The 24,472-nt window shown below is 45.1% G+C and overlaps 1 protein-coding gene across 1 annotated transcript in view; it reads left to right on the top strand.

The window, feature by feature from the left end:
• LOC122753067 (MYCBP associated protein) overlaps positions 1-22,871 on the top strand; it is a 29,591-nt gene extending 6,720 nt beyond the window's left edge. Inside the window, 19 exon segments of the mRNA XM_044000156.1 lie at positions 5,165-5,292; positions 6,052-6,208; positions 6,395-6,501; positions 7,284-7,467; positions 8,505-8,620; positions 9,605-9,746; positions 9,878-9,993; positions 10,135-10,247; positions 11,455-11,566; positions 12,404-12,593; positions 12,958-13,145; positions 14,475-14,621; positions 14,764-14,841; positions 14,843-15,163; positions 15,851-15,972; positions 18,524-18,639; positions 19,767-19,888; positions 20,055-20,234; positions 22,736-22,871. Of these exon segments, the coding sequence (XP_043856091.1) occupies positions 5,165-5,292; positions 6,052-6,208; positions 6,395-6,501; positions 7,284-7,467; positions 8,505-8,620; positions 9,605-9,746; positions 9,878-9,993; positions 10,135-10,247; positions 11,455-11,566; positions 12,404-12,593; positions 12,958-13,145; positions 14,475-14,621; positions 14,764-14,841; positions 14,843-15,163; positions 15,851-15,972; positions 18,524-18,639; positions 19,767-19,888; positions 20,055-20,234; positions 22,736-22,858 (2,762 nt within the window). The 3' untranslated portion in view covers positions 22,859-22,871.
• Positions 22,872-24,472: the final 1,601 nt, after the last annotated feature.

Below are 24,472 nucleotides of genomic sequence, written 5' to 3'. Positions count from 1 at the left end.
AAGTGCCTTATTCTCTCCCTCCTCATTGTTAGGTTGTGTCTGACTGTATGTCAGCCTATTATATCCAATGTCATTATATCTATGGTGTTTTCTTGGCAAAGATACTGAAGTGGTTTGCCATTTCCTTCTCCAGTGTTTCCCCATTTTATAGATGAGGAAATAGGAGTTATGTGACTTGCACAGGGTCACACAGCTAGCAAGTATCTGAGGCAGATTTGAACTCAGATTCTTCCTGACTTCAGGCCCAGTGCTCTATCCACTGTACCACCTCACTGCCCCACAATACAACATAGGTGATGTTAATTAGATTGTGAGCTCCTTGAGGGAATGTATTTTGCCTCTTTTTTATCCCCATTAGCACAGGGCCTTGTACATAGTAGGTGGTTAATAAATGTTTGTTGACTGACTAACTGGTTTTCTAAGTCAATGTGTGGCCTACAGAGATCCATTTCTATTTCGTTTTGACACCATTGTTCTACATTATGCTGCTTTGTTAAATTAATGCCTTTTTTTAAAAAAAGAGGTTGTGTATTTATCACTATAAATTCAATTCAACAAGCATCTATTAATTTGTTACTGAGGAAATAGACTGTGTCTGAAATAAGCACAGATGGTGAAATTAGTTGGTGCTTGATGAAGGACTATTACCATCTTTAATGAAACACATTAGCCCCTCTCTTTTCATTGGCATTGCTCTATTGGTCAAAATGCCAGTGATTTATACTTTATACTGGACACATTTCCCCTCCTTCCGCTACCCCACCTGCACTGTTTGGGGAAGATGTAATATAATCTTTTTTGAAGGACAAAAAGGAAAAATGTTTCAGATTTATGTTTTCTGCTTCCTCAGTTTTTAAACTTGGGTTGACTTCTTCCTGCTACTCAGCATGATCCATTCTCCTTCCCCTGCTGCCCAGTTTGTACACTGTCAGAGAATGTAAAATGCATATGTTAGTGAAGCCAAATGCAATTTAGTAGAAAAATTGACCACAAATAGAAATGGCTTTTGGATTATCTGCATAGATGCATTCATTATCACTGAGAAATAGTGATTCATAATGTAGATAGACAGACAGCTGGCCTTGAAGTCAAGAAGATCTAGGTACTAGTGCTACCTCTGACATATACCGGATGTGTGACCCTGGGGAAGTCACCTGAGATCTAAGTGCTCTAGGCAGCTCTCTAAAACCTTGAGATGTAGAGAATGTGCTGACTTGCTGTGGTTGAGAGTTTCTTCCTCTAGGAATCCTAGATTAGTTGGTTGGTGGTTGTCCTTCCTTCTCAAAGAGGACCAAAATGTCATCACAATGTTGGAAACGAGGTACAGTGTGTCACCTGTGGCTGATCAGACCAATATGAGCTTGGAAGGCTCTACTAGAGGTCAGGCACAAATAGTCCATAGGAACATTTGGAATGGGGATGGCTCTAAATGTGTGCATCTCATGTTTCTTTTGAGCTGCTGTAATTCTGCTGTCCTGTGTCAGTGTCTCCCATGTCTCACGATTGAGACCTTGAGAATGTCTTTGTATTGCCTTGTGTGAGTTTTCCACAAAATAGCCCTTTAGGCAATGTACTTTTGGTGTTCCAACAATGTGGCCCCCCGTTGTATTAACCCTAGATTAATGAAGTAATCGATCCCATTCCTTTCCCTGTGGTTTTTTTACCTTAGCACATTTCTGACTTGTATTCTGTTCTTTTTCTATCTGGACAATTTCTGTGTGTGGGGGGGGGGGGAATTAGTCATGTAATAAACCTTTAAACCTATCTCTATGTATTATATATAACATATATATGTTTGTTTTTCAGTCACGTCTGACTCCTTGTGACCCCTTTTGGGATTTTCTTGGCAAAGATACTGGAGTAGTTTGCCATTTCCTTCTCCAGCACATTTGACAGATGAGGAAACTGAGGCAAACAGGGTAAAGTGACTTGCCCAGGGTCATACAGCTAATAAGTATATGGGGCTGGATTTGAATTCAGGAGGATGAGTCTTCCTGACTCTAGACCTGGCACTCTGTCCACTGAATGACCTAGCTGTTTTCTATCTCTCTATCTGAGATATTGATCTATAGATATAATTTCATTGATGATCTTTTTAAACATTATTCTTACTTCTTAATGATGTCCCATCCCTTCCTTGCACCAAAGACATAGTCTGCATATTGCCCTTACCTGACAAGTGCATACTGCATTCTATACCTGTAGGAGTAAGGCTTAGGTCACAATCTTTTTTTTTTTTTTTTTTAGTAAGGCAATTGGGGTTAAGTGACTTGCCCAGGGTCACACAGCTAGTAAGTGTTAAGTGTCTGAGTCCGTATTTGAACTCAGGTAGTCCTGAATCCAGGGCCAGTGCTCTATCCACTGCGCCATCTAGCTGCTCCGGTCACAATCTTTTGAAGTTGCCATTGGTCAGTGAATCTGTTAGAATTCTGTGTCTTTCCATGTTGGTTTCCTTCACATTATTGTGTGAATTGTTTTCTTATTTCTGCTTGCTTTACTCTGCACAATTCCATACAAGTATCACCAAGTTTCCCTCAGTTCTTCAAAGCTTATTTCGTACTATACAATAATATCTCATTGCATTTTTATTTTGGGTTTTTCTAGATGACACAGTGAATACAGTGTCAGGCCTGGAGACAGGAAGACCTGAGTTCAGATTTAGCCTCAAGATGACCCTGGGCCTCAGTTTCTTCATCTGTAAAAAAAAATGAGCTGGAGAAGGAAATGGCAAACCACTCCAGTATCTTTGCCAAGAAAACCCCAAATGGGGTCACAGAGAGTTGGACACGACTGAACAGAAACTATAACATTTATATAAAACATTGCAACAGATTTATTAAGCATCTCCCATATGTATGCCACTATTCTGGTAGGCATTGAGGATTCAAGGACAAAACAAAAAACAATCCCTATGCTTCATTCCTTTATTCTTCCTCTGCTTGTGCTCCTCTCTCTCCCAGACTTTTTCTGCCACACCACAGACACTTTTGTTACCCCCAGAAGCTCATTCTACTGTTGGACTTCACACACTGGAAATACCCTCCACCCCGTAGCCTCTCCCTCCAACTGTCTGGTTCCTACCAGAACCATTTTAAAAGAGAAATTCCTCTCCAAATAACACTCCTGACTCTCTAGATTTTCTCTTCCGTGTCCTGCCCCAACCCTCCTGTCTTCTTCCTCACCTTGTCTCTCCCTCCCTCCATTTTTCAACTTCCTTTTATATGTTGTCTTCTCCCAGTAGAGTGTAAGCTTCTTGAGGGCAGGGACTATCTTTCTTCCCGCTTGTCTTAGTATTCTCAGCACTTAGCAAAGTGCCTGGCACATAGTAAATACTTTCTAAATGCTCATTGATTTGATCTACTCTCAAGGATCTTATGTTCTACTCAGTTCCTTCCGGTTTGATTCAGTTTGTCAATACATTTTGGGAGCCAATTTGGTCTTCCAGATGATTAACAATCTCTCCTCATTTCATGTCATCTGCTAATTGATTAAACATGCCATCCTTATTGGTAAAAATATTGGAAAGGATGCATGTATGTTGCTTTCCATCTGGGCACACATCTTTTCCCTCCATTTCCAGTTTAGACTCTCTTGATCACATCAGCAAGTCTCCAGGCAAATAATTAACCCGATACCATGGGGCCCTGGCTAAGTGTAGACAGGAGCAACTGAAGGTCTTTGAGCAGGAGAGAAACATATTTAGAGCTGTGCATTAAGAAAACCAGGCAATGGTTTATAGAGCTGATACTAGAGAGACTAGAGACAGAGAAACCATTGCCGTAGTCTAGACAAGATGCTAATGAAGGTATGACTGAGATTGGTGGTGACATTTAGGTAGCACTTTAAGGTCTGAAAAGTGTTTCACATGCATTATTTCCTTTTATCCTAACAACAGCCCTGTGAAATAGGTGCTAACATTTTTCTCATTTTACAGATGAGGGAACTGAGACTCAAAGAGGCTGAATTGCCCAGGATCACACAAATAGCAAACGTTTGAGGAAAGATTTAAACAGGTTTCTTTGGCTCCAAGTCTAATGCCCTATCCTCCCCAGCCCACCTCCTTTAGAAAGGGCAGATTTGAGAGTAGTTATGGAAAAAGAATTCATAAGATTTGGGGACTAGATTCAGGGTTCAAGGAAGATCGAAGAATCAAAAATGACTCTGAGGTTATGAATAGGAGTTACTAGAATAATGCATTGCCATTTATAGAGATGGAAGGCAAAAAAGAAGAGTAGGTTTTGGAGGGAAGGTGATGAGTTCAGTTTTAGGCATTTTACACTTTAGGTTCCAACAAAGAGATGTCCCGTAGGTAGTTGGAATCTGGAAAAGAGGTCAGAGGTAGAGATAGGATTTGGGAATCATCTACATAGAGATGATAATGAAAGCTATGGGAGTAGTCACAGAAAAAGAAGAGAAAAGGGTGGAGTTCAGAACCTTAGGGATTCCTATATCAGAAGAGTCAGGGAAAAGATAACAAAGGAGACAGAATCAGTTACATGAAGAACCCAGGAAGGTTCTGTCTCAGGCAAACCAAAATGGTAGTTTGCTATGTCATATACCAAAGTTTCTTAAACTGTGGGTCTCAACCCCATATGGAAAACTTCTCTAAATGAGTTCAAATCCAACCTCAGACACTTAATATCTTTGTGACCCTGGGCAAATCATTTCACCCTTTTTGCCTCAGTTTCCTCATCTGTCAGAAGAGTAGGAGAAGGAAATGCCAAACCACTCCAGTATCTCTGCCAAGAAAATCCCCCAAAATGGGGTCACAAAGAGTTGGACGCGACTGAACAATAGCAATAACATGCTATAAGGAAGCCAAGAATTTCTAGGCACTCATCTCCTCCTCCCATTCTTAGTTTTAAAGCCCCTTTTGATCAGATCAGCCAGCCTCTAGACAAACACTTGAGCTACAATCTGCCGGGCCATTGGACTTGATGATTAGAAAGCCCATTCATTGTTGACCCTTGAGAGAAAATTATAGTACGTGAGGAGTGAGTGGGTGGTTTAGTGGAAGGAGGGAAGCCTCCCAGACCACACCAGGTAGGATGCTGTTATTAACACATGGAGGGGCTGTCTTTTCCTCCACAGATTGCAATAGAGTCCTCTCTTTTAGCACATCTGCATTCAAATGTTTGCAAACACACTGTCTCTTACCTTCCAGAGAAGAAACGTGCAAAGGTCACTGAACTCATCACTCTTCCCATCCAGGAGGAACCTGAGCCTGTCAGCAATGTCCTGCAGGGAGATGATATTCTGGCTTTGGCCATTAAGCAGGAGGACTTAAAGAAGGTGGGGAATCACACTTGGTGAGCTTTTACTTTGGGGTTGGCAGCAGCTTCTTTTGTTGGCGTTTGTTTTTTTTCCATAGCCTGTGTGGTGGGTGGCTCTTTTAAAAATTGAACCACATCCACAATCATCCTTGGCCCACTCCTCATCCTGCATCCCTACATCCATTGTTGTCGTTGTGACTCATCTACCTTCAGGGAAAGGCTGATTGCACACAGGCACTCATCACTTAGACATCCAAAGGAACTCCTGAATTATATATGTTGACCTTTGAGATTCTTCCTATGCAAGGGAAACAACATAAAGTCGCATGTGATCATGTAGTTCTATCTATGTAGAAACTGCCTTATGAGGCTCGAGATGCTAGAAACTCATTAGTTTTCTCTCCATCCCAGGGAGGAGCCTTAGAGGCCAGTCACTCCCATCATTGTCATCTCCATTTCATAGATGGCCAGTACACTCAAGAACTGGCTTCAGATCACAGAGACTTGGGTTCGTCTGTTCTTTTGTGCTCCTGCGTGCCATGGAGGAGGCTTCTTTCCATCTGAATTTTTCAGATGGTACAGTTTTGTTACTTCCTTCTTCCACTGGGGTTTCACCAAATGTCAGCTCTGTTGGCCAGACCTTTTTTTTGTTTCGTTTTTAAGGAGGATCAAACAGATCAAATTGGAGCAATTGGTTTTCCAGCCCTGAGTAGTTTCATTGAGGAGGAGGTAAGAGTAGCCAGCCTTCTGATCTCATGGAATTCTTTTGTTCCTTTAGCAACATGTTCCCCGTCCTCCTGCCCTTGACGAGAAAACTATTACCCATCAAGTTTTCATTCGGAAACATAAAATCCAAAAGCTCAAGAAGACAACGCGTTACTTAGTAGCTCGCCCTGCTACTCCTGAAGCAGCCACAAAGCCCTTGGATTACTCTGGTGAGAGCAGAATCTATCCCAGCTCCCAATGCATAGGCCATCCTTGAGAACAAACTGTCCCCCTCCCAGAAAGCAGGAACCCTTTTCAGAAATCTTCTGCATGATAAAGGTTGATGTAGAGATGATCCTGGGGATGTCATTTTCAACAACTACAAGCATTTTACTCCTCATTTTTCCTGTTACCAGGACCAGCAGAGGAAAGCTCTGATGGCAAAGAACATATTCTCCCCCACAACATTTTGGGAACTCTCTATGACCTCAAGAGAGTAGCAATTGCCCGAGGAAACAATGAGGTATGTTGGTAAAGAGCTGTGTGGAGGTGGGAGATTACTAGAGACTTTTCCTCTTCCACCCCACTTCAGGCATTTTTAGGCTGAAATCACCTGGAAATGGCATGTGTTTCAGCTTTACAGTCAAGGGCATGCTGGAGCCAGCACTAACTGGCTTGAGAGGAACTCTTTGTTAAATTGCTTGAGAGAGAGCCCATTGTTAAATTTTCAGCAGCAAGCATTTACATCTCAAAGCTAAAAATCAGGCCCTGATTTATCATTTTGATTGTCTAGACTTAAGAAATTGGGGGGGGGGGCAGCTAGCTGGAGTCAGAAGGACCTGAGTTCAAATTCGACCTCAGACACTTGACACTTACTAGCTGTGTGACCTTGGGAAAGTCACTTAACCCCAATTACATCACCAAAAAAAAAAAGAAAGAAAAGAAATTGGTGGAGGAAATGTTAATGGTGCATATTAAACTTAAAAGTGTGTCCTTTGACACACAGATTCCTTTGAGGAATCTGTTGTTAAGCATTTACCAGAACACCCCTGCTTACAGTGCTATAGTTCAGATAGATACTCCAAATAAGGGCAGCAGTAACTATTCTGTCACATAGGAAGAACAGACTGTTTTCTTCTGTTATTACCTGTCCAAGAAACCTAAAGATAAGTGTTGCTCTGGAGGGGGCAGGTATTTTTAATGGATTAAGCTATATGAAGATGCCTGCTGATTCCCAGGACGTCCCATGTCCAAGGTAGTGGTGGGTGTGTGCAGGGCGACCCTTCTATCACTTCTGTTCTCTAGTTGGCTGATATGATCCCAGACACCACCGGTATGGACAGTGTCATCGTCGCTATACCAGAGGAGCCAAAGAAACAACCCAAAAAAGAGAAGGTCAATCTCTGGTTACCACCTTCTCAGCATAAATCTCTGAGGAACTGGAAACGCAATATGACCCTGAGGAAGAAGCAGCAAGAAGCTCTTAGTGGTCAGTAAAGTCTGGGAGCCTTGAGTCTGAACTTGTGTATTACTGTGCTGACCTCCTGCCCAGCTGTCTGGAAGGTAGCTAGCTGCTAGTCTGGTGGAAAGGGCCCTGACCTCTGCCCTTGCCTGGACATGCTACCTTGGGCAGGTTGTTATCTCCTCTGAGCCTCAGCTTACTTATCTTGTAAAAGAGGGTTATGAGGGTCAAGCAAGATAATGGGTCTAAAGCACTTTGTAAATCATAAAGTGGGATATAATTATATTATTATTATTATTATTATTATTGATGGTACTAATTGTGATAATGAGGCCATCCATCCTCTCTTCTACTACCTGTCTAAGTCCCTTGAGCCTGGGACTGAGTTGGTTACTTCTGTTGCTGAGATCTGTCATGGAGAATGCTGGAGCCAGCTCAGGCCTTCTACTTGTTAGTTTTCAGTATGAGCGGGGCAACTAGGTGGTGCAGTGGATAGAGCACCGGCCCTGGAATCAGGAGTACCTGAGTTCAAATCTGACCTCAGACACTTAACACTTACTAGCTGTGTGACCCTGGGCAACTCACTTAACCCCAGTTGCCTCACTAAAAAAAAAAAAAATTTTAAATTTTCAGTATGAGCATTTATACCTTGGAAATCTATGAATCAGGGCTAGACCTATTGTCTTGATCATCTCCCAGTCTTATCTAATTTTATCCTGACCTGAACACCCCTGGCTGCCCTCTCTTGGGGTTCTGCGGAAGGACATCGGCACCCTTACAGACAATATGTCATTGGTTTGTCTTTCAGAGATCCCTTAGCTGACTATCCCCTCTTGTTAATGGTCTAGACTTAAGAAAATTATGGAGAAAATATCAATATTGCAGGTTAAACTTAAAAGGTGTTTTCAGAGAGCCAGTTTTTAGACAGAGTCTGACAAATGCATTCACTTGGCTGCATAATGTATTTATAGTCATTAGCTCTGATTGCTATGGAAAGATAAGATGAGGGAGACTAATGGGACTGGGCAACTATGGAAGAAAGGGTGACATATCTTTGTCAATAGAACATCTGAAAAAGCCAGTGAATGAATTGCTGATGAATACTGGGGAAAGCTTCAGACGGATACAGGAAGAACGGAATCTGATTGAACGTTCCATTTCTGCTTTACATTTTGGGAAGGTAAGAAGAGGCATCCCCCACTTTTCATTCCTAATTTGTACAGTTCATTTTGCGGGGGAAAGAACATAGTTTGGACATTAGGACAACTAATTTCATGTGGTAGAGAAAAGCCTTGTTCCATTGCAAACCTTTGGAGTACCCAAGGGACCTCTTCTTATCAACAGCAATAATAAGCATTTATTAAGCACTGGCCATAGGGTAGCTGTGTGGTGTAGTGGTTAGAGTACCAGGCCTGGAGTCAAGAGGACCTGAGTTCAAATCTGGCTTTAGACACTTCCTAGCTGAGTGAGCCTGGGTAAATCACTTAACCCTGTCTGCCTCCGTTTCCTCATCTGTAAAATGAGCTGGAGACGCAAATGGCAAACCATTCTAGGATTTTTTACCAAGGAAACCTCATATGGGGTCATGGAGAGTCAGATACAACCCAACAACAAGCACCTACTATGTGTAAGGCACTGTACTGGTACTGGAAATACAGAGACAAAACCAAAAGCAGCCCCTGCCTTCAAAAAGCTTATATTTTGCCGGGGAAATACATTGTTTCCACAGAGAAATAAGCACAAAATGGGGGGAGGGGGGAGAGAGAGAGAGAGAGAGAGAAACTATTAATTAGGAAGATCAGGAGAGTCTTCCCTATAGGTGTGGGTACCTTAGCTTGGGCATGAAGAAAGCAAAGTATTCTAAGAGGTGGAAGTGAAGAGAAAGGGCATTCCAGGCATGGGAAACAGCTTGTACAAATGCATTGGTAGTGGGAAATGGATATCAAGTTGGGACTCTGGGGTCTCTGTAAAAGTTCGATTTCCTTATCCCAGGAGGAAAACTGTGGAAGATTTTTCCTGTGACATCACAAGGGATACTATTTCATCAGAAAGAGGGCCTGTGTGCACCAAATCAGATGTCCTTGACTTTATGGGCTCTCCATGTTGGTATCATTACGAATCGGGGTGGGGGGGAGGAGTCCAATCCTCTCTTCTTACTTGCCAGGGCTCTGAGGTCGACTGTGATTTCTGGAGCCAGCCTGAATTTATTGGAGATGAACTAACAGGTCTGGTGACCCAGTGGCCTCGTGGCTACCGACAGCCCATCCTTCATATAGGGAAGCCCCAGAGCATCCAAATGGAGTCAGGTAAGGAAAAGGGCTTTAACTGACACCCTATGAATATAGTTTTCTCTGAGATTCTACAGAGATGTTGGAGATATTTGGGAAGGGGAATAGGCTGATCTGCATGTACTGAATGACCATGGTGTGTTCATCAGGACTGCCATCCACAAGGGAGCCTTGGTTTCGTTTCACATGGGATAAGAGTCTCTTTTTGATTGATCGACGAAAGGAGCTCCGTGGCATCCTGAAGGAGTTGGACTTTAACCAGCCGGTAATACTCCTGGCCCTTTTGTGCCCTTTCCATCTGAAGCCACTACCACCACCACCCCTCCCCCGCCAGTGGAATGCTTATGTTGTTTTAGAAAAAGTGAATATATCCCCCTTTCCTGTTTTTTTCCTCTTTTGAACTAAGGACATTGATGGCCTCGAAGTAGTTGGTAAAGGACATCCTTTCTCGTCTGTCTCTGCACAGCACTTCCCAGTACTTAAAGATCTCAAGGACAGCACATCTAAAGAAGAGACTTCGTGAGTTGGGTTTAATGTTAGGGCAGGGTGAACACTGTCCATCATGGGGATATCATCTCAGGTAGTCCTTGTGTGCAATCCAATGGAGTAGTCCCTTCTGGCATTTGTGTTTGTGTTCAGGGCCAACCCACCCTACTATCTCTAATGGCCATCACTTCTTAGTCTAACCCTTTTCGGGTTTCTCGGTCAGCCATCTCTCTCACACTACTATATTCTGCAAGGTGATTTTCTTGAACATTCTTATACTAGTAATTATGAAATTACTATGATGAGTAATTATGAAATCCCATTCTGCATATAATCAATGATTCCATAGTTTGAGGAATTGGAGGTTTTGGGGGAGTTTCCTCTGTTTGGCTTTTACAACCTGGCCTCTTCCTGCCTTTCCAATCTTCTTAAGCATCACTCCCTCTGTGTACTCTATGATCCAGTGACGTTGGCATTTTTGCCAGACACTCCATCTCCAGACCCAGTGTGGCCTTTTCACTGGCTGTCCCTCATGTCTGAAATGCTCTCCTTCTCGATCTTTGCCTCACAGAGTCCCTGGCTTTCTTCAAGACAGCTACAGTCCCACCTTCTGCAGGAGGCTTTTCCTGGTCCTCTCCCACTGTTGGTACCTCCCCTCTGAGATTACTTCTCATTGATACTACATAGATCTTGTGTGGATGTAGTTGTTTGCATGTTGTTTCTCCCATTGGAATGCGAGCTCCTTGAGGGCAGAGAATACATTTTTACCTCTCATTGCCTCACAATAGCTAGCATTTATATAGTGCTTCAAGGTTGTTAAAACCTTAAAAAACTGTAAAATCATTATTTTATTTTTTCCTCATAACTCTGGTGGGAGGTAGGTCTGTTATTATCCTCATTTTCCAAATGAGGCAACCAGGGCAGGCAAAGGTTAAGTCACTTGTCCAGCATCCCAAAGCTATGGAGAGTCTTGAGGCTTGATTTGAACTCAGGACTTCCTGACTCCAAATCAGTGATCTTTCCACTGTACCACCTAACTATCAGCAGGATTTAGCATGGTCCCTGGCACATAGCAAGCATTAGATAAATGCATGTTGATGATGAAGATGCTATGCCTTGATCATCTCCCAGTCTTATCTAATTTTATCCTGATCTGAACACCCCTGGCTGCCCTCTCTTGGGGTTCTGCGGAAGGACATCGGCACCCTTACAGACAATATGTCATTGGTTTGTCTTTCAGAGATCCCTTAGCTGACTATCCTGATGTAGTTCCCATGCCTTTTCTCGGTCCTTCTTTGCTATTCTGTGGAAAACCAGCATGCTGGATCGACAGCAATCTACCACCCGGAGAGGTAAACCTGCATACCTTGGTATTCCTTTAAACTCAAGCTGAGGTTTTCACCACAGTCTAGCCCAGGGGAAAGGCCCAGGAGGGCCTTCCTACCCTGAAGGTGACTTTGACAAAATCACAAGGAGATGGAAATGCCCCGTTTTAGTTTAGTCTGACCCCATTTTCAGCCTCTGTCGGAAAATGGCAACAAGACTAACTTGAACAAGGACGAAATCAAAAGACTGTAAGGGACTCACAAGTACTCTGGTCCTTAGAATCATAGCTTTAAATCTGGAAGGGAACTTGGAGGTTATTTAATTCAGTCTGTCTATTTTCCAGATGAGGAAATTGAGGAGCAGAGAGGCTAAGTGATTTGTTCAAGGCCCCACAGGTACTAGGTGACAGAGCCTAGATTCCAACCCAGGTTCTTGGACTCTAACCCCAGTGCTCTTTCTACTGTTTCCTTCCAACCCTTCTTACTTGCTGGTTTACCTCCAAGCAATCATCCAAGGCAACCCTCCCTAAATAGATGTATCTCTTCAAGGGAAAAGATTTCATAATATCCTCCGGGAACCAGAGAATCCTCACCGGTGGGAAGTTATCATCAGTGCTAACTTCAGGGCTTCCAGCTACAATGTAGAATCTAGTTTGTCTTTTCTTCTTGTCAGTAACAGCTCCTGGGTCAGACTCCATCAGGATTTTGCCTTCACAGTCCCCACCACTCCATCTGAAAGTAGACCACCACTGGGGGAGCAGACTGACTTTCCTTCTGCTTTTCCACAGGGGTAGATTGGCATCCAGGTGCCCATTATCTCCCATAGAGGCAGACGGGCATCAGTGTCCCCCTTATCTCCCATAGAGGCAGATCGGCATTGCTGTCCGTTTGACCTTTGAGACCATGGAAGGGGAGAGAACATCATCTGTCCTAACAGTTGTAAACAATGGCACTGCAGCTGTTTGGTATGACTGGAGGCGGCTCCAACAGCCCGACACCTTTGAAGAGTTTAAGGAGAGCAAACGGCAAAAGTTTTACTTTAACAACAAGGAAGGTATGTAAGGCAAAGTTACCTTGGCCTTCCTGGACCAGAAGGGTGCTGACCTCAAGCACGTCTCTGAAAGAAACCAAGGTGTCATTATTGCCCAGCTTCCCTTCCTCTAATCTCTCTGTCCCCACCCAAGCCTTCTTTGAGAGACAACAGGCAAGCAAAGAGGCCAGGTGAAAGCCAACTTGTGTGGGTGGAACAGAAATTCTCCTTTAGGAGACTGGGTTTGAATCTTGAAGTGAGATGCCCCTTCCCACCACATCGGGCACATATCGCCAAGAGGTGGAGGGGAGTGCTAGATCCAGGGCAACAGCTTCTGGGCTCCCCTCGCGTGGACTCTGGGGAGACTTTGAGTCCCTGTCCTGTTCAGGTGTGATTCTTCCTGGGGAAACGAAGGAGTATCTCTTCTTCTTCAAGTCTTCAAACGCAGGAATCTTCAGGGAGTGCTGGGAGTTTGGCACCCACCCAACGCTGTTAGGGGGAGCTTTGCTGCAGGTCACTCTGCGGGCCGTTGCCCTGAGCCAAGACATTTTGAAGGAAGATAGAAAGTTACTGGAGGTAAGGGGCCTGGGAGTTGGGCAGCTTTGGGGCTTGTATGGATTATCCTCCCATCCTTCCTGGCTGGTGTTCATGGTGATCCTGTTACCCCCAGCCCTTAGGGATGCCTTGCTGATCTTCACAAACAAGCAGCGACTCCTCTTTAGCAGAAAATTCCCAGTATCCTCTGGGCACACATGAGGAGCACCAGGGCTCTTCCCACTTTACTCTGTTTCCTCCCAAGAACAGAGAATGATAGAACCAGAGCTGGAAGGGACCTCAGAGGCCATCCAGTTCAACTCCCTCATTTCCAGATGAGGAGACTGAGGTCCATGGAGGTGAAGTGACTTGTCTGAGGTCACAAGGTCCTGAGTGTCAGAGGTGGGGTTTGAACTCAGGTCCTGCAGACCGAGGGCCAGGGCCAGGTCTGCCAGGCAAAGGGCATTTTTCAACCTTACCACGTGAAGTATTCTCAAGGAAGTTGGGCCGGGCTTAAAAGAATCAGGAAAAAAACCCCAAAACAAAACCACGTATTTGAATGACACTGGAAGACATGAACTGTGCTGCTCTTGCCATGCTGTTGTACATGCTATTTCTGGCTGGTTGGTGGAAAGGGCTGAGGACCAGTGAATTCCCAAGTTTGCAGATTTTCGTGAGCCTTCCTCTCCCACACATTGGGAGCTGTCAGCGAAGGTGACGGCTGTGTGTACCAGTGGGCAGAATGGCGAGTCTCTGCAGTCATAGGCAGCATTCAAACAAAACCCTCAGAGGCCATCCAGTTCAACTCCCTCATTTCCAGATGAGGAGACTGACGTCCATGGAGGTGAAGTGACTTGTCTGAGGTCACAAGGTCCTGAGTGTCAGAGGTGGGGTGCCTTAAGGGTTTTGTTTTGTTTTTGTTTTTGTTTTTGCTTTAAGTTTGTTTGTTTGTTTTTAGTGAGGCAATTGGGGTTAAGTGACTTGCTCAGGGTCACACAGCTAGTAAGTGTTAAGTGTCTGAGGTCGGATTTGAACTTAGGTCCTCCTGAATCCAAAGCTGATGCTTTATCCACTGCGCCACCTAGCCGCCCCAACCCTGCTTTAAGGTTTAAAAAACACTTTACATGTGTTACCTGCTTTGATCTCTACTTTTCAGGGCTGCTTGGGAAGGCCCAGGAGATTTTGCATCAGTAAGCAGCTGTGGGAGACTGAGGAGGGAAGGGACAGACTTAGCCGGAGAAGACTGGCTCCAGTTCTTGGGGACTTTGCTTCTGCCCAGCATCTGCCCTGAGGTGGTTTAGGGAAGGTCTAGAGGGGAGGTAGATGGGCAGCAGAAACCTGAGGGCTAGTGTTTCTCCTTCCTTTCTTCAGGCCAAACTAGCTTCCCAGGAAGCCGTCACCATTGTGGAGGAGGTGATGAATGAGCTACTGAGGGGGATCTGGCCCCCAGAGCGAGCTGCCTCCCCAGTGGATGCCTACCTCACTGAGGAAGATCTCTTCTGCTACAGAAACCCTCAGGTACAGGGCTTCCCGGGGCAGTCAGCCGCAAGGCCACAGGATTCGCAGGATTCAGCAGGAAGTGCAGATGGGTCAGGCTGGGCTTCCTGAGAGTTGTCCTTTCCTGTGTGTGTGCATGTTTCATTCTCTGTTTCTCTTATAGCTACATTATCAGCATCAGGTGGTCCGTGAACTCCATGAACTATGGAATGAATACATGGCCCCATCCCCCCCGACGCCCCCCCCCGGAAGAGGAAGAAGCGGCACCAGTCCCAGTGGAGGAGGAGCCGCAGGTTGCCCCCAAGTTCCCCGTGGGTTCTGATAAGAGTGCTCCAGGGGAGAAGGTGAAGAGTGCCACAGCGGAAAGCCACAAGGCCTTGAAGGGGATTTTTCCACCTCAGAAAGACTCCAAGGTATCTCTAGTACCCCAGAAGAATGTTATACTCAAGGTGATCGAAAGCCAGAAGGAAGAGGAAGAGAAGGCTGAAGAGGTGCCCGAGCCGTCAGACACACCGATTCCCGATTACCCCAAGTGGAATCTTTGTGTAGATGATTTCAAAAAGGTATTGGCCTAGTAATGGACAAGACGGGCCCCGGAGGGGCTCAGAATAGTGTCAGTGGGGAGCTTTCACCCAGGCTTCCCAGGCAGTGTGGCAGGGAGAGAGTCCCCTCTGTGGACAATGCCTTTGGGGAGGCATGTCCCCTTCACAGGTGGGGTGCAAGGGCAGTGCTGGGGGCGGGCAGCGACAGACATTGCAGACTGTCCGGGCTGGGAACGACCTTAGAGAGCGTGTGTGTGTACACTCCCTCATTTCCCAGAGGAAGAAACTAATCCCCAGCTCCAACATCCCACGGAAAATGGCAGATGCCAGGCCTGGTATTTGGCTCTCGTTCCTCACAGTCCATCATGCTGTGGCCATTCTCCTGGAACCGTTGGCTGAACTTGCTAAGCTTTGGGTATTTCCAAGGACAGATTCCTGGGATACGGCCGAAGGCATAGATGTCTTTAGCCTCCTGGTAGCGGTGGGATGCCAGTGAGGCAGAGCGGAGTATTCTTCCGAGAGCACACCCATCTCTCCCCAGAGCCCAGATAGAACCACACCACTCCAAGGGAGAGTCCCGATTAGAATCTGCTTCCTCTGTCTGGAGCTGTTGACATTAACCATGCTCTGCACCTTTATGAGCTTCTAATGGGTACATTGGGGGCCTCCAGGACTCAGGCAGAGTTGCTGTCCTTTCGGACCTATTAGGCAGTGTTGGATCTCCCCGAAGAGGAACAGCGAGAAGATGCCCTTATCAGGCTCAACAAGGGGGCCCTGGAGCTATGCTCAGAGCAGAGGCCACTGCAGTCAGATCTCATGTACCAGATGTGGTATGTCTTCCCAAGCCCCCTCCCACCTCCCTGGTATAAAATTAACTCATTAAAAAAAAAGTTTTCCCCAATATACCACTCCCTTATTGAACTCTGCCTTGTAACAAAGAAAAGCAGTTAAACACAACTGATCAATGCAGTAAAAAGGAACTGGCAAAAGTGTTAGCAGTATTCAGCTCCCATAGGCTTCCATTGTTCTACCAAGGAGAAGGAGATAACTTTCATCATCTGCTCTCTGAGGCCAGGATCGATCACTGTCATTAACCTAAACCCAGCTGCCTTAAAGGGTTTTGTTTGGTTTTGTTTTTGCAACTTGGTGTGGAGGCTAGAGCCCTGCACTTGGAGTCAGGAGTTCAAATCACACCTTTGATGCTTGGTAGCTCCAGGTGACCCTGGGCAGGTCACTTGACTTCTCTGAGCCTGTTTCCTCATCTCTAAAATGAGAACAATAACAAGTAGTACCTGCCTCAAAGGGTTGTTGTGAGGACAGGCTGGCAGAATTTAAAGCCCTATGTAAGTGTCAGTTTTTATTGCTGTATATATTTTTCTCCTTCTGCTTGCTTCTCTCTGCATTACTTCTCACAGATTTTTCCCGTGTTGTATTCCTCATATTCACTCCAGCTGTGCGCTAGTCAATGGACACCCACTTCACTTTGTTGGGTTTCTGGAGTTTTTTGCCACCACAAAAAGTGCTGCTGAGAATAATTTTGTATATGTTTCATTTATTCTTTAACATCTACCCTCCCCCATGCCCCCAGGAAACATGCCTGGTAGTATCTCCTTTGTCTTCCCACAGGAGAAATCTCCTTCCTCTTTCTTCCCTGTTCTCCAGATTCCTCCCTCCCTAGTTCTGGGGCAGGAGTCTATCTCCTTTTGACTTAGGTCGTCGGCACTGGCCCCCAATGGCTCCTGAGAAGAGAGTGAGGCTGGTGACTTTACACAGCCCTGCCTCACTTAAATCTAGCTCACTGCAAGTCATGACATCCACTTTCCCATGTCACGGTCCTCCTGATCCAACAACAAGGTTGGCAAACAGTGGCTCATTTGTCCCCCATCACTGGCTACCATGTTTCCTCCTGCTGGCCCACTGATCTCTGGTGACTGACTACAATAGGACAACATTCTAAGGCTTCTTCTCCATTGTTTTTTGATCAATGGAGGGACAGAAAGAGATTAAGCTGGCATGCCTGGAGACAGGGTGAGTAATTTCACTGCTTATTCTATGGAGTGCTGCATAAATTGCTAAGCTGAATATGAGCTAAGCTTTTTAAGCGGCATGATATCATTACTGGGGAACATGACCAAATCCAGGTGGTGAAATTTCCTCCCTGAAGTTTTTCATTGAAACAACTCTTTATAATTATTCTTTTTAAAAAAATTCTTTAATTGTAGGGTTTTTTTCTTGGTGGGGCAATGAGGGTTAAATGACTTGCACAGGGTCACACGGCTAGTAAGTTTCAAGTATCTGAGGCTGGATTTGAACTCAGGTCCTCCTGAATCCAGGGCCAGTGCTTTATCCACTGTGCCACCTAGCTGCCCTTTATATAATTCTTATACTTCAGGGGCAGCTAGGTGGTGCAGTGGATAAAGCACCGGCTCTGGATTCGGGAGGACCTGAGTTCAAATCCAGCCTCAGACATGATACTTACTAGCTGTGTGACCTTGGGCAAGTCACTTAACCCTCGTTGCCCCACAAAAAAAGAAACAAACAATAATTCTTATACTTCAATGTCAAATTCTTGGGGTCACCAAAATAGCCAAGGTCTACCTTTTTCCTCCTCACACATTTCCTTCTTGGGTAAGTTTGGGGAATGAGAGCCAAGCCTATCCAATTGGGATAGTACATTGTGTGGAGTAGGGCCAGGTTTGAGAAAATAGGCAGCTAGGTGGCACAGTGGATAGAATACCCGACCTGGAGTCAGGAAGAAGTGAGTTCATCTGCCCTCAGACACTTACTAGCTCTGTGACCCTGGACAAGTCGCTGGCTTGACCCTGTTTGCCTCTGCTTTCTCATCTGTAAAATGAGCTGGGGAAGGAAATGGCAAACCCCCTCCAATATCTGTGCCAAGAAAACCCTAAATGGGGTCACAAGGAGTTGGACACAACTGAAGTGATTGAACAACAAAACAGAGAAAGCGGCCCTCCGAGTCTTCCTGTGAGACTGATCTTTATCTCTGTGGCCAGAGATGGCCCTCTGGGCACTAAAGGAACTTCTTTACAGGGCCATTTTCTGAAGACGCTGGGTGGTGAGGGTTAGATTGAGCCCCTCCTGTCCTCACTGCAATGATGCTGCCCCTTGGCTGTTCTGCTGGGCCAGCATCAACCAGATTCCTAGGCCAACCTGAGGTCAGTTGCACAGTGGGGCTGTGGATGGCAGAGGGATCTCTAGCAGCCAGCAGCTTTGGATTGCCCAGTCTGTCGAGCTCACTCCAATGAGGAGGGCCTGATGGCTGCTGGGAGGTAGCTGGGGTGAGTAGGGTGGCTGCTCCTCCCAGGTCTCTGTCCCACACACTTTCTGGCCTCCTGAAAGATGACTTTCTTTGTTCCCTAGTTACCAGCTGTGGCGTGATGTGATCGATGGTCTGGTGAGCCATTCCATGTGGCTGAAGTCTCTGTTAGGCCTGCCTGAGAAGGATACTGTTTATATAGAGGTCCCAGAGGAACAAGGTAAGACAGGATTGATACAATCCTGTCACTAGGTCTTTCCCCACTTCACTGTATAGGAACCACGATTTTTGTACCCTCTGCAGCTGAATCTGTCTGGACTAGAACAGTTCAACTCCTCCCATTTGTCCCTTGGAGGGGGGGGGGTACTGGCATTACCCAGAACTCATCTAATCTGACTCCTTCATTTTACAGAGAAGAGAAGGGAGATGGGCCTATATATAGTTTAATAAAATTAGTTAGTGAACCCCATGTCTTCCACTCTACCTTATTATTGTCCTTCAGTCATTTTGCAGCTGTGTCTGACTCTCTGTGATCCTGTTAGGGGGTTTTATGGCAAAGATGCTGGAGTAGTTTGCCATTTCCTTCTCTAGCCCATTTGGCAGAAGCAGAAGGCATGAAAACAGGGTGAAGTGACTTGCCCAGGGTCACACAGCTAGTAAGGGACTGAGGCTAGATTTTAACTCATGAAGAGGAGTCTTTCTGACTTCAGGCCAAGCATTCTTCCACATAGCTACCTTGTTGGACAAGCCTAACAGAATGTCCCCTAAGTGGGTTGGAGAAGGGGAAAGTAGATATCTTAATCAAATTTAAGCCCCAGGTTAATTCCTCTTGTTATGAGAATCCTTGTGCTGGCTAAATTTAGGCTATGGATGTCCACTAAGGTTTTCTTTTGTTTTAAGAACTGATCCTTGAGGCGGGGAGGGCAGCTAGGTGGCGAAGTGGATAGAGCACCAGCCCTGGAGTCAGGAGGACCTGAATTCAAATCTGACCTCAAACACTAGCTGTGTGACCCTGAGCAAGTCACTTAACCCTGCTGGCCTCCAAAATAAACAAACAAAAAACTGATCTGTGGCTCAAATACATCGGAGAAGGAGGAGGGATAGACTCAGAAAAGAAGGTGATGTACAAGCAAAAGTTCTCAATAGACATTTTTAAAAAGAATCTTCATTTGGAATGAACATGTGGCATTTTGCAGATCAGTGCTACAGGTGTCTTTTATCTAGCTTCTTTACAGCAGAAATCCTATCCCCATAAGCAGGAAATACCCCTCAGCTTTAGAGCCAGTGGCCCTTTGGGGAATTGTGTGGAGGAGCAGAGGAGCCTCAGGAATATTTCCTCTTTAGTAGAAGCAAAACCATCTGGGAAAATTGGAAAAGAGGAAAGGAAACCTACGGCCCAGGAAAAGAAGCAGAGCGGAGTGAAAGAAAAAGAGGAGAAAAAAGCAGGTGCCAAGTCACCAGGAAGAGAGGTGGGTTACCTGTGGCCTGGGGGAGCAGACTGGCGGGGGAAGATGGCAGCTGGCTGTGCCTCACACAGCGGGCCTTTCTCTCTCCACAACCACCATTCTCTGAGTGATCGCTGGGGATGAGCCCTCCTTATTTATCTTTGAACAACACACTGGCTGCCTTTTCCAGGATCGTGCCAACAGCAAGAAGCACAAGGGAAGGGATGAGAAGAAATTACAGAAATCTCCAAGCCGGAATGGGAAAGACCGACCGTCTGTGGATGAATTAGCTCCCGAACAGGCAGTTTCCCCCTTTGAGCCAGTGGATCCTCTAATCCAAGAAAAATATAATCAGCGGCTTTACATCGAGGTGAGACTGATAGGGGCAGGCAGGACCTCCTCTCCCTGGCCTTTGCCTCTGGCACCGTCTCTTCCCACTGACTTGTCTCTTTTCTTTCCCTTTTTCCACTGTCTTTGGAGGCTCTGCTTTCTCATGATGATCCCATTTCTTGGAAGGGCACCATCATCAAGTGGGTTGAATTTCTCTAAAACGTGAAGGTTTTTAAAGCGCTGGGATGTGACTTCTTTTTTTGTTTGTTTGTTTTTGGTTTTGTTTTTATTTATTTATTTATTTTTCCATTACATATAAAGATAGTTCTCAACTTTTGTTTATACAAGCTTTCCAATTTCAGATTTTTCTCCCTCCCTCCCTCCTCCCCTAGACAGCAGGTAATCTGATATAGGTTTTATATATATGTGTGTGTATATATATATATATATATATATATATACACACATAATAACATTAATCCTATTTCTGCATTAGTCATGTTATAAGAGAAAAATCAGAGCACTGATGAAAAACCTCAAAATAGAAAAAACAACAGCACCAAAAACATAAGAAGTAGTATGGTTCAATCAGCATCTATACTCCACAGTTCTTTTTTTTTTCTTGGATTTGGAGATCCTCTTCTATCATGAGTTCCCTGGAACTCTTCTGTACCATTGCATTGGTGAGAAGAATATAGTCCATCACAGTAGATCAACACTCAATGTTGATGATACTGTGTACAATGTTTTTCTGGTTCTGCTCATCTCATTCATCATCAGCCCACGCAAGACCCTCCAGGTTTCTCTGAACTCCTCCTGCTCATCATTTCTTACAGCACAATAGTATTCCATTGTATTCATATACCACAACTTGTCCAGCCATTCCCCAATTGATGGGCATCCCCTCAACTTCCAATTCCTTACCACCACATAAAGAGCAGCTATAAATATTTTTGTACATGTGGGTCCCTTTCCCCTTTCCATGATTTCTTTGGGAAAAAGACCCAAAAGTGGTATTGCTGGGTCAAAGGGTATGGACAGCTTTATCACCCTTTGGGCATAATTCCAAATTGCTCTCCAGAATGGTTGGATCAGTTCGATGTGACTTCTTTTGAAAGGGTCTCTTCTAGATAGAACCTTTTTTTTTTTTCTAACTTGAAAAATAGAGATTGCACTAAGACTAGGAATTCCCCTCCTCCCAGACTCCTCCATGCTGGTGATCATCTTGGGAGGTGAGGGTAAAGACAAGATTCAGCTAGATTCAGCAGGCATTTATAAAGTAGCTACTCTATACAAAGCTCTGTGCCAGGCTCCAGGGAGAAAAAAGCCAAAACCACAAGAGTCTCTGCCATCCCAAAGCCTGCATTCTGTTGGGAAGAGGTGCATGCACATAGAAAGTGAAATACAAAAACATGGACAATGCGATTTATTGGATGGGGCGGAAAGCAGGTCTAATATGGAGGGCAGTTTGTTAACAATAGAAAGGGGGTGCTGGAGGGCACAATGGAAGGGCAGGGTAAAATGGGATAGGGCCACAAGAGGGATGGAGGCTGGCATGGGAGCTAGTGAGTGGTGAGTAGGGAAGGGAGCTTTGGCCTAGGTAACAAACATCTCAGAATTGTTGGGATTCTGGGTGAAGCATGTGAGATCCTGGTCCTACACGGTGGTCAAGGCAGCAGTTGGTAGAGTCCTGGGTTTGGCTGATTACAGAGGCATCTTTTTTGGGGGGGGGCAGGGCAGTGAGAGTTAAGTGACTTGCCCAAAGTCACACAGCTATTAAGTGTCAAGTATCTGAGGCTGGATTTGAACTCAGATTCTCCTGAATCCAGGGCCTTTGCTTTATCCACTGTGCCACCTAGCTGCCCCCCAAAGGCATCTTTGACGTATTTGCCACATGGTCCTCGGCCAGATCAGCTCTACCCCTTGTCCTACTCCATTGTTGAGTAGATTATCTCATTCGTGTTAGAAGAAGCTTAGGGGCAGCTAGGTGTCCCAGTGGATAAAGCACTGGCCCTGGATTGAGGAGGACCTGAGTTCAAATCCAGCCTCAGATACTTGACACTTACTAGCTGTGTGACCTTGGGCAAATCACTTAACCCTCATTGCCCTGCCAAAAATAAATGAATAAATAAACAAATAAAATAAAGTTATATTGAAATAAATTAGAAAATATGTAAATCCTGAACCAAGTATGTAACTTTAAAATAAGTGAAAATGGCACAATTCAAAATAATACTAAGAATATTGCAACCCCATAAAAACTTAACTTCCTTAAGAAATAGAACAAAAGAGGATTTGGAGGCATGGGAATAGAATCCATTAAGGTTTTTGGTTGTTGTTGATTTAATGTGGAACAAGCCAAGTATAAGTGTTTTGTTAAAAAAAAAAAAACAACCAGCCCATCCAAAAGGGGTCTTTTCACCAACTCCATCCCTCCTGGGATGGCTGCCCCTCCCCCTCTCTGTACTATTTATTTCCCTTTCGTTGGTGGCTTATTGGCTCCCGGGGAGAGTCTTTGATAGGCTCCGCTCTCTCTTTCAGGTCTATGGGCTGTTGGACTCCTTAGTGACTGATATGATGCTGCTGTTTGATGAGCTCAACACCTCAACGGCAACCCAGCAGGAAACTCTTGAGCCTCTTGAACCTCTCTCTTTTTCTGCCTGACTCTGTCTCTGAGCAGCCTTCAGGGAAATAAAAATAAACGCGTAGGTTTCCACAACTCCCACTGCGTCTCTGAATCTCTGTAGATCTTGGAGGACTCAGGTCATTGGCAGGGTCCTTCTGCATCTTCCATCACACTCACATCTCCCTGGGCATCAGCTGGTATTTCCTTCCAGCTTGGGGCACCTGTAAGGCAAGACAGGGATGATGCAGCAGGAGGAAATTACCTCAGGGGTGACAAGTAGAACTAGTTGGTAGGGGACCAGCTAAGATGTTGTCAGAGGTGACTTGAGAAGGAGTCAGCCCTGTTTGGTCTCTCCATTCTGTGTCCCTTCCTTCTGGCTTCCCAGGCCCACACAGCTCAAGGCTGGCTTTGGGAAGTGTCTCCTCTGCATCTCGTTGTCAGAAGCCAGCATCCAGGATGTCTGGGTAATGGAATGTGGCAGGGCAGACCAAAAGTTACACTTACCTCGCCTGACTGTCTGCTATGAGGCTGCTCTACATCGGTGTGTGTGTGTGTGTGTGTGTGTGTGTGTGTGTGTGTGCGCGCGCGCGCAATGGGGGTTTATCTTTGTGAAGGCATATAATTAATCTATCCTAATTTTGGATAATTGGAACCGAAACCATTTGGGGTAAATCATCCTAACCCATTCTCCCCAATCCCCAAGACTGTGTACAGACTTTGGTTGTCATCCTCCTAACTGTCCCTTTGTTTAAATTCTGTATCAGATACTGCCTAGCTGTGTGTCCCCAAGCAAGTCACTTAACCTCTCTGTGCCTCAGTTTTCTCAGCTGTAACATGGGGATAATAATAACATCGACCTCTCAGGGTTGTTGTGAGGAATCAAACACATCGGCACATGGAAAATGCTTTGTCAATCTTAAAGTGCTATCTATATTAATGTTTATTATTATTATACTATATAATATGGAGTCCTAGATTCAAATCCCCTCCCCTACTTACCTAGTCTCTCTGAATTTTAATTTTCCTCTCTGTAAAATTTTGGGCATAATTTGTGTTCTTTCCCTCAGGAGGAAGAGATGAAATGTGGGTGCTGCTCACAGTGCTTTGAAAGAAAGTCGCTATGTGGTCCTCAAGAATCTATTGTAATTCTTATCATCAGCAATAGTGACAGTGATGATAATGATGATACAAAGTAGCCGCAGTGGTTCTAGGGGGCTTTGAGCATCAGGTATTGGCTTTGCACATAGACAGTAATGAGACTTAATGATGTAGGCAGGGTAGAGGGGTGAAGCTGTGACCCTGGTCCCAGGCTTCCGCCTTCTCACCACCTTTATTCACATGTGCTTTGTGATGACAGTTTCTAGAGGCATTCCCACTATCCCTCTTTGACAGATGGGAAAATCAAGGTTGGGGCTGAGAGAAATAAAGACCGGACCCATGGTTTTATTTAATATAGGGAACTAGCAGGTAAGGAACTTCTCTCCACCAGTGCTGGTCTGCACCTTCCCTGCAACTTAGAGTCTGAGAGAACTGCCTAGGGTGCCTCTCTACAATGATAAGTGACTTATCCAGGTTGTTATTCAGTCATGTCTGACTCTTTGGGATCCTGTTTGGAGTCTTCTTGGCAAAGGCATGGAAGTGGTTTGCCTTTT

Source organism: Dromiciops gliroides, chromosome 4 (assembly GCF_019393635.1).
Source record: "Dromiciops gliroides isolate mDroGli1 chromosome 4, mDroGli1.pri, whole genome shotgun sequence".
In the NCBI taxonomy this organism is placed as follows: Eukaryota; Metazoa; Chordata; class Mammalia; order Microbiotheria; family Microbiotheriidae; genus Dromiciops; species Dromiciops gliroides.
This window is presented reverse-complemented; position numbering and strand designations above follow the sequence as displayed.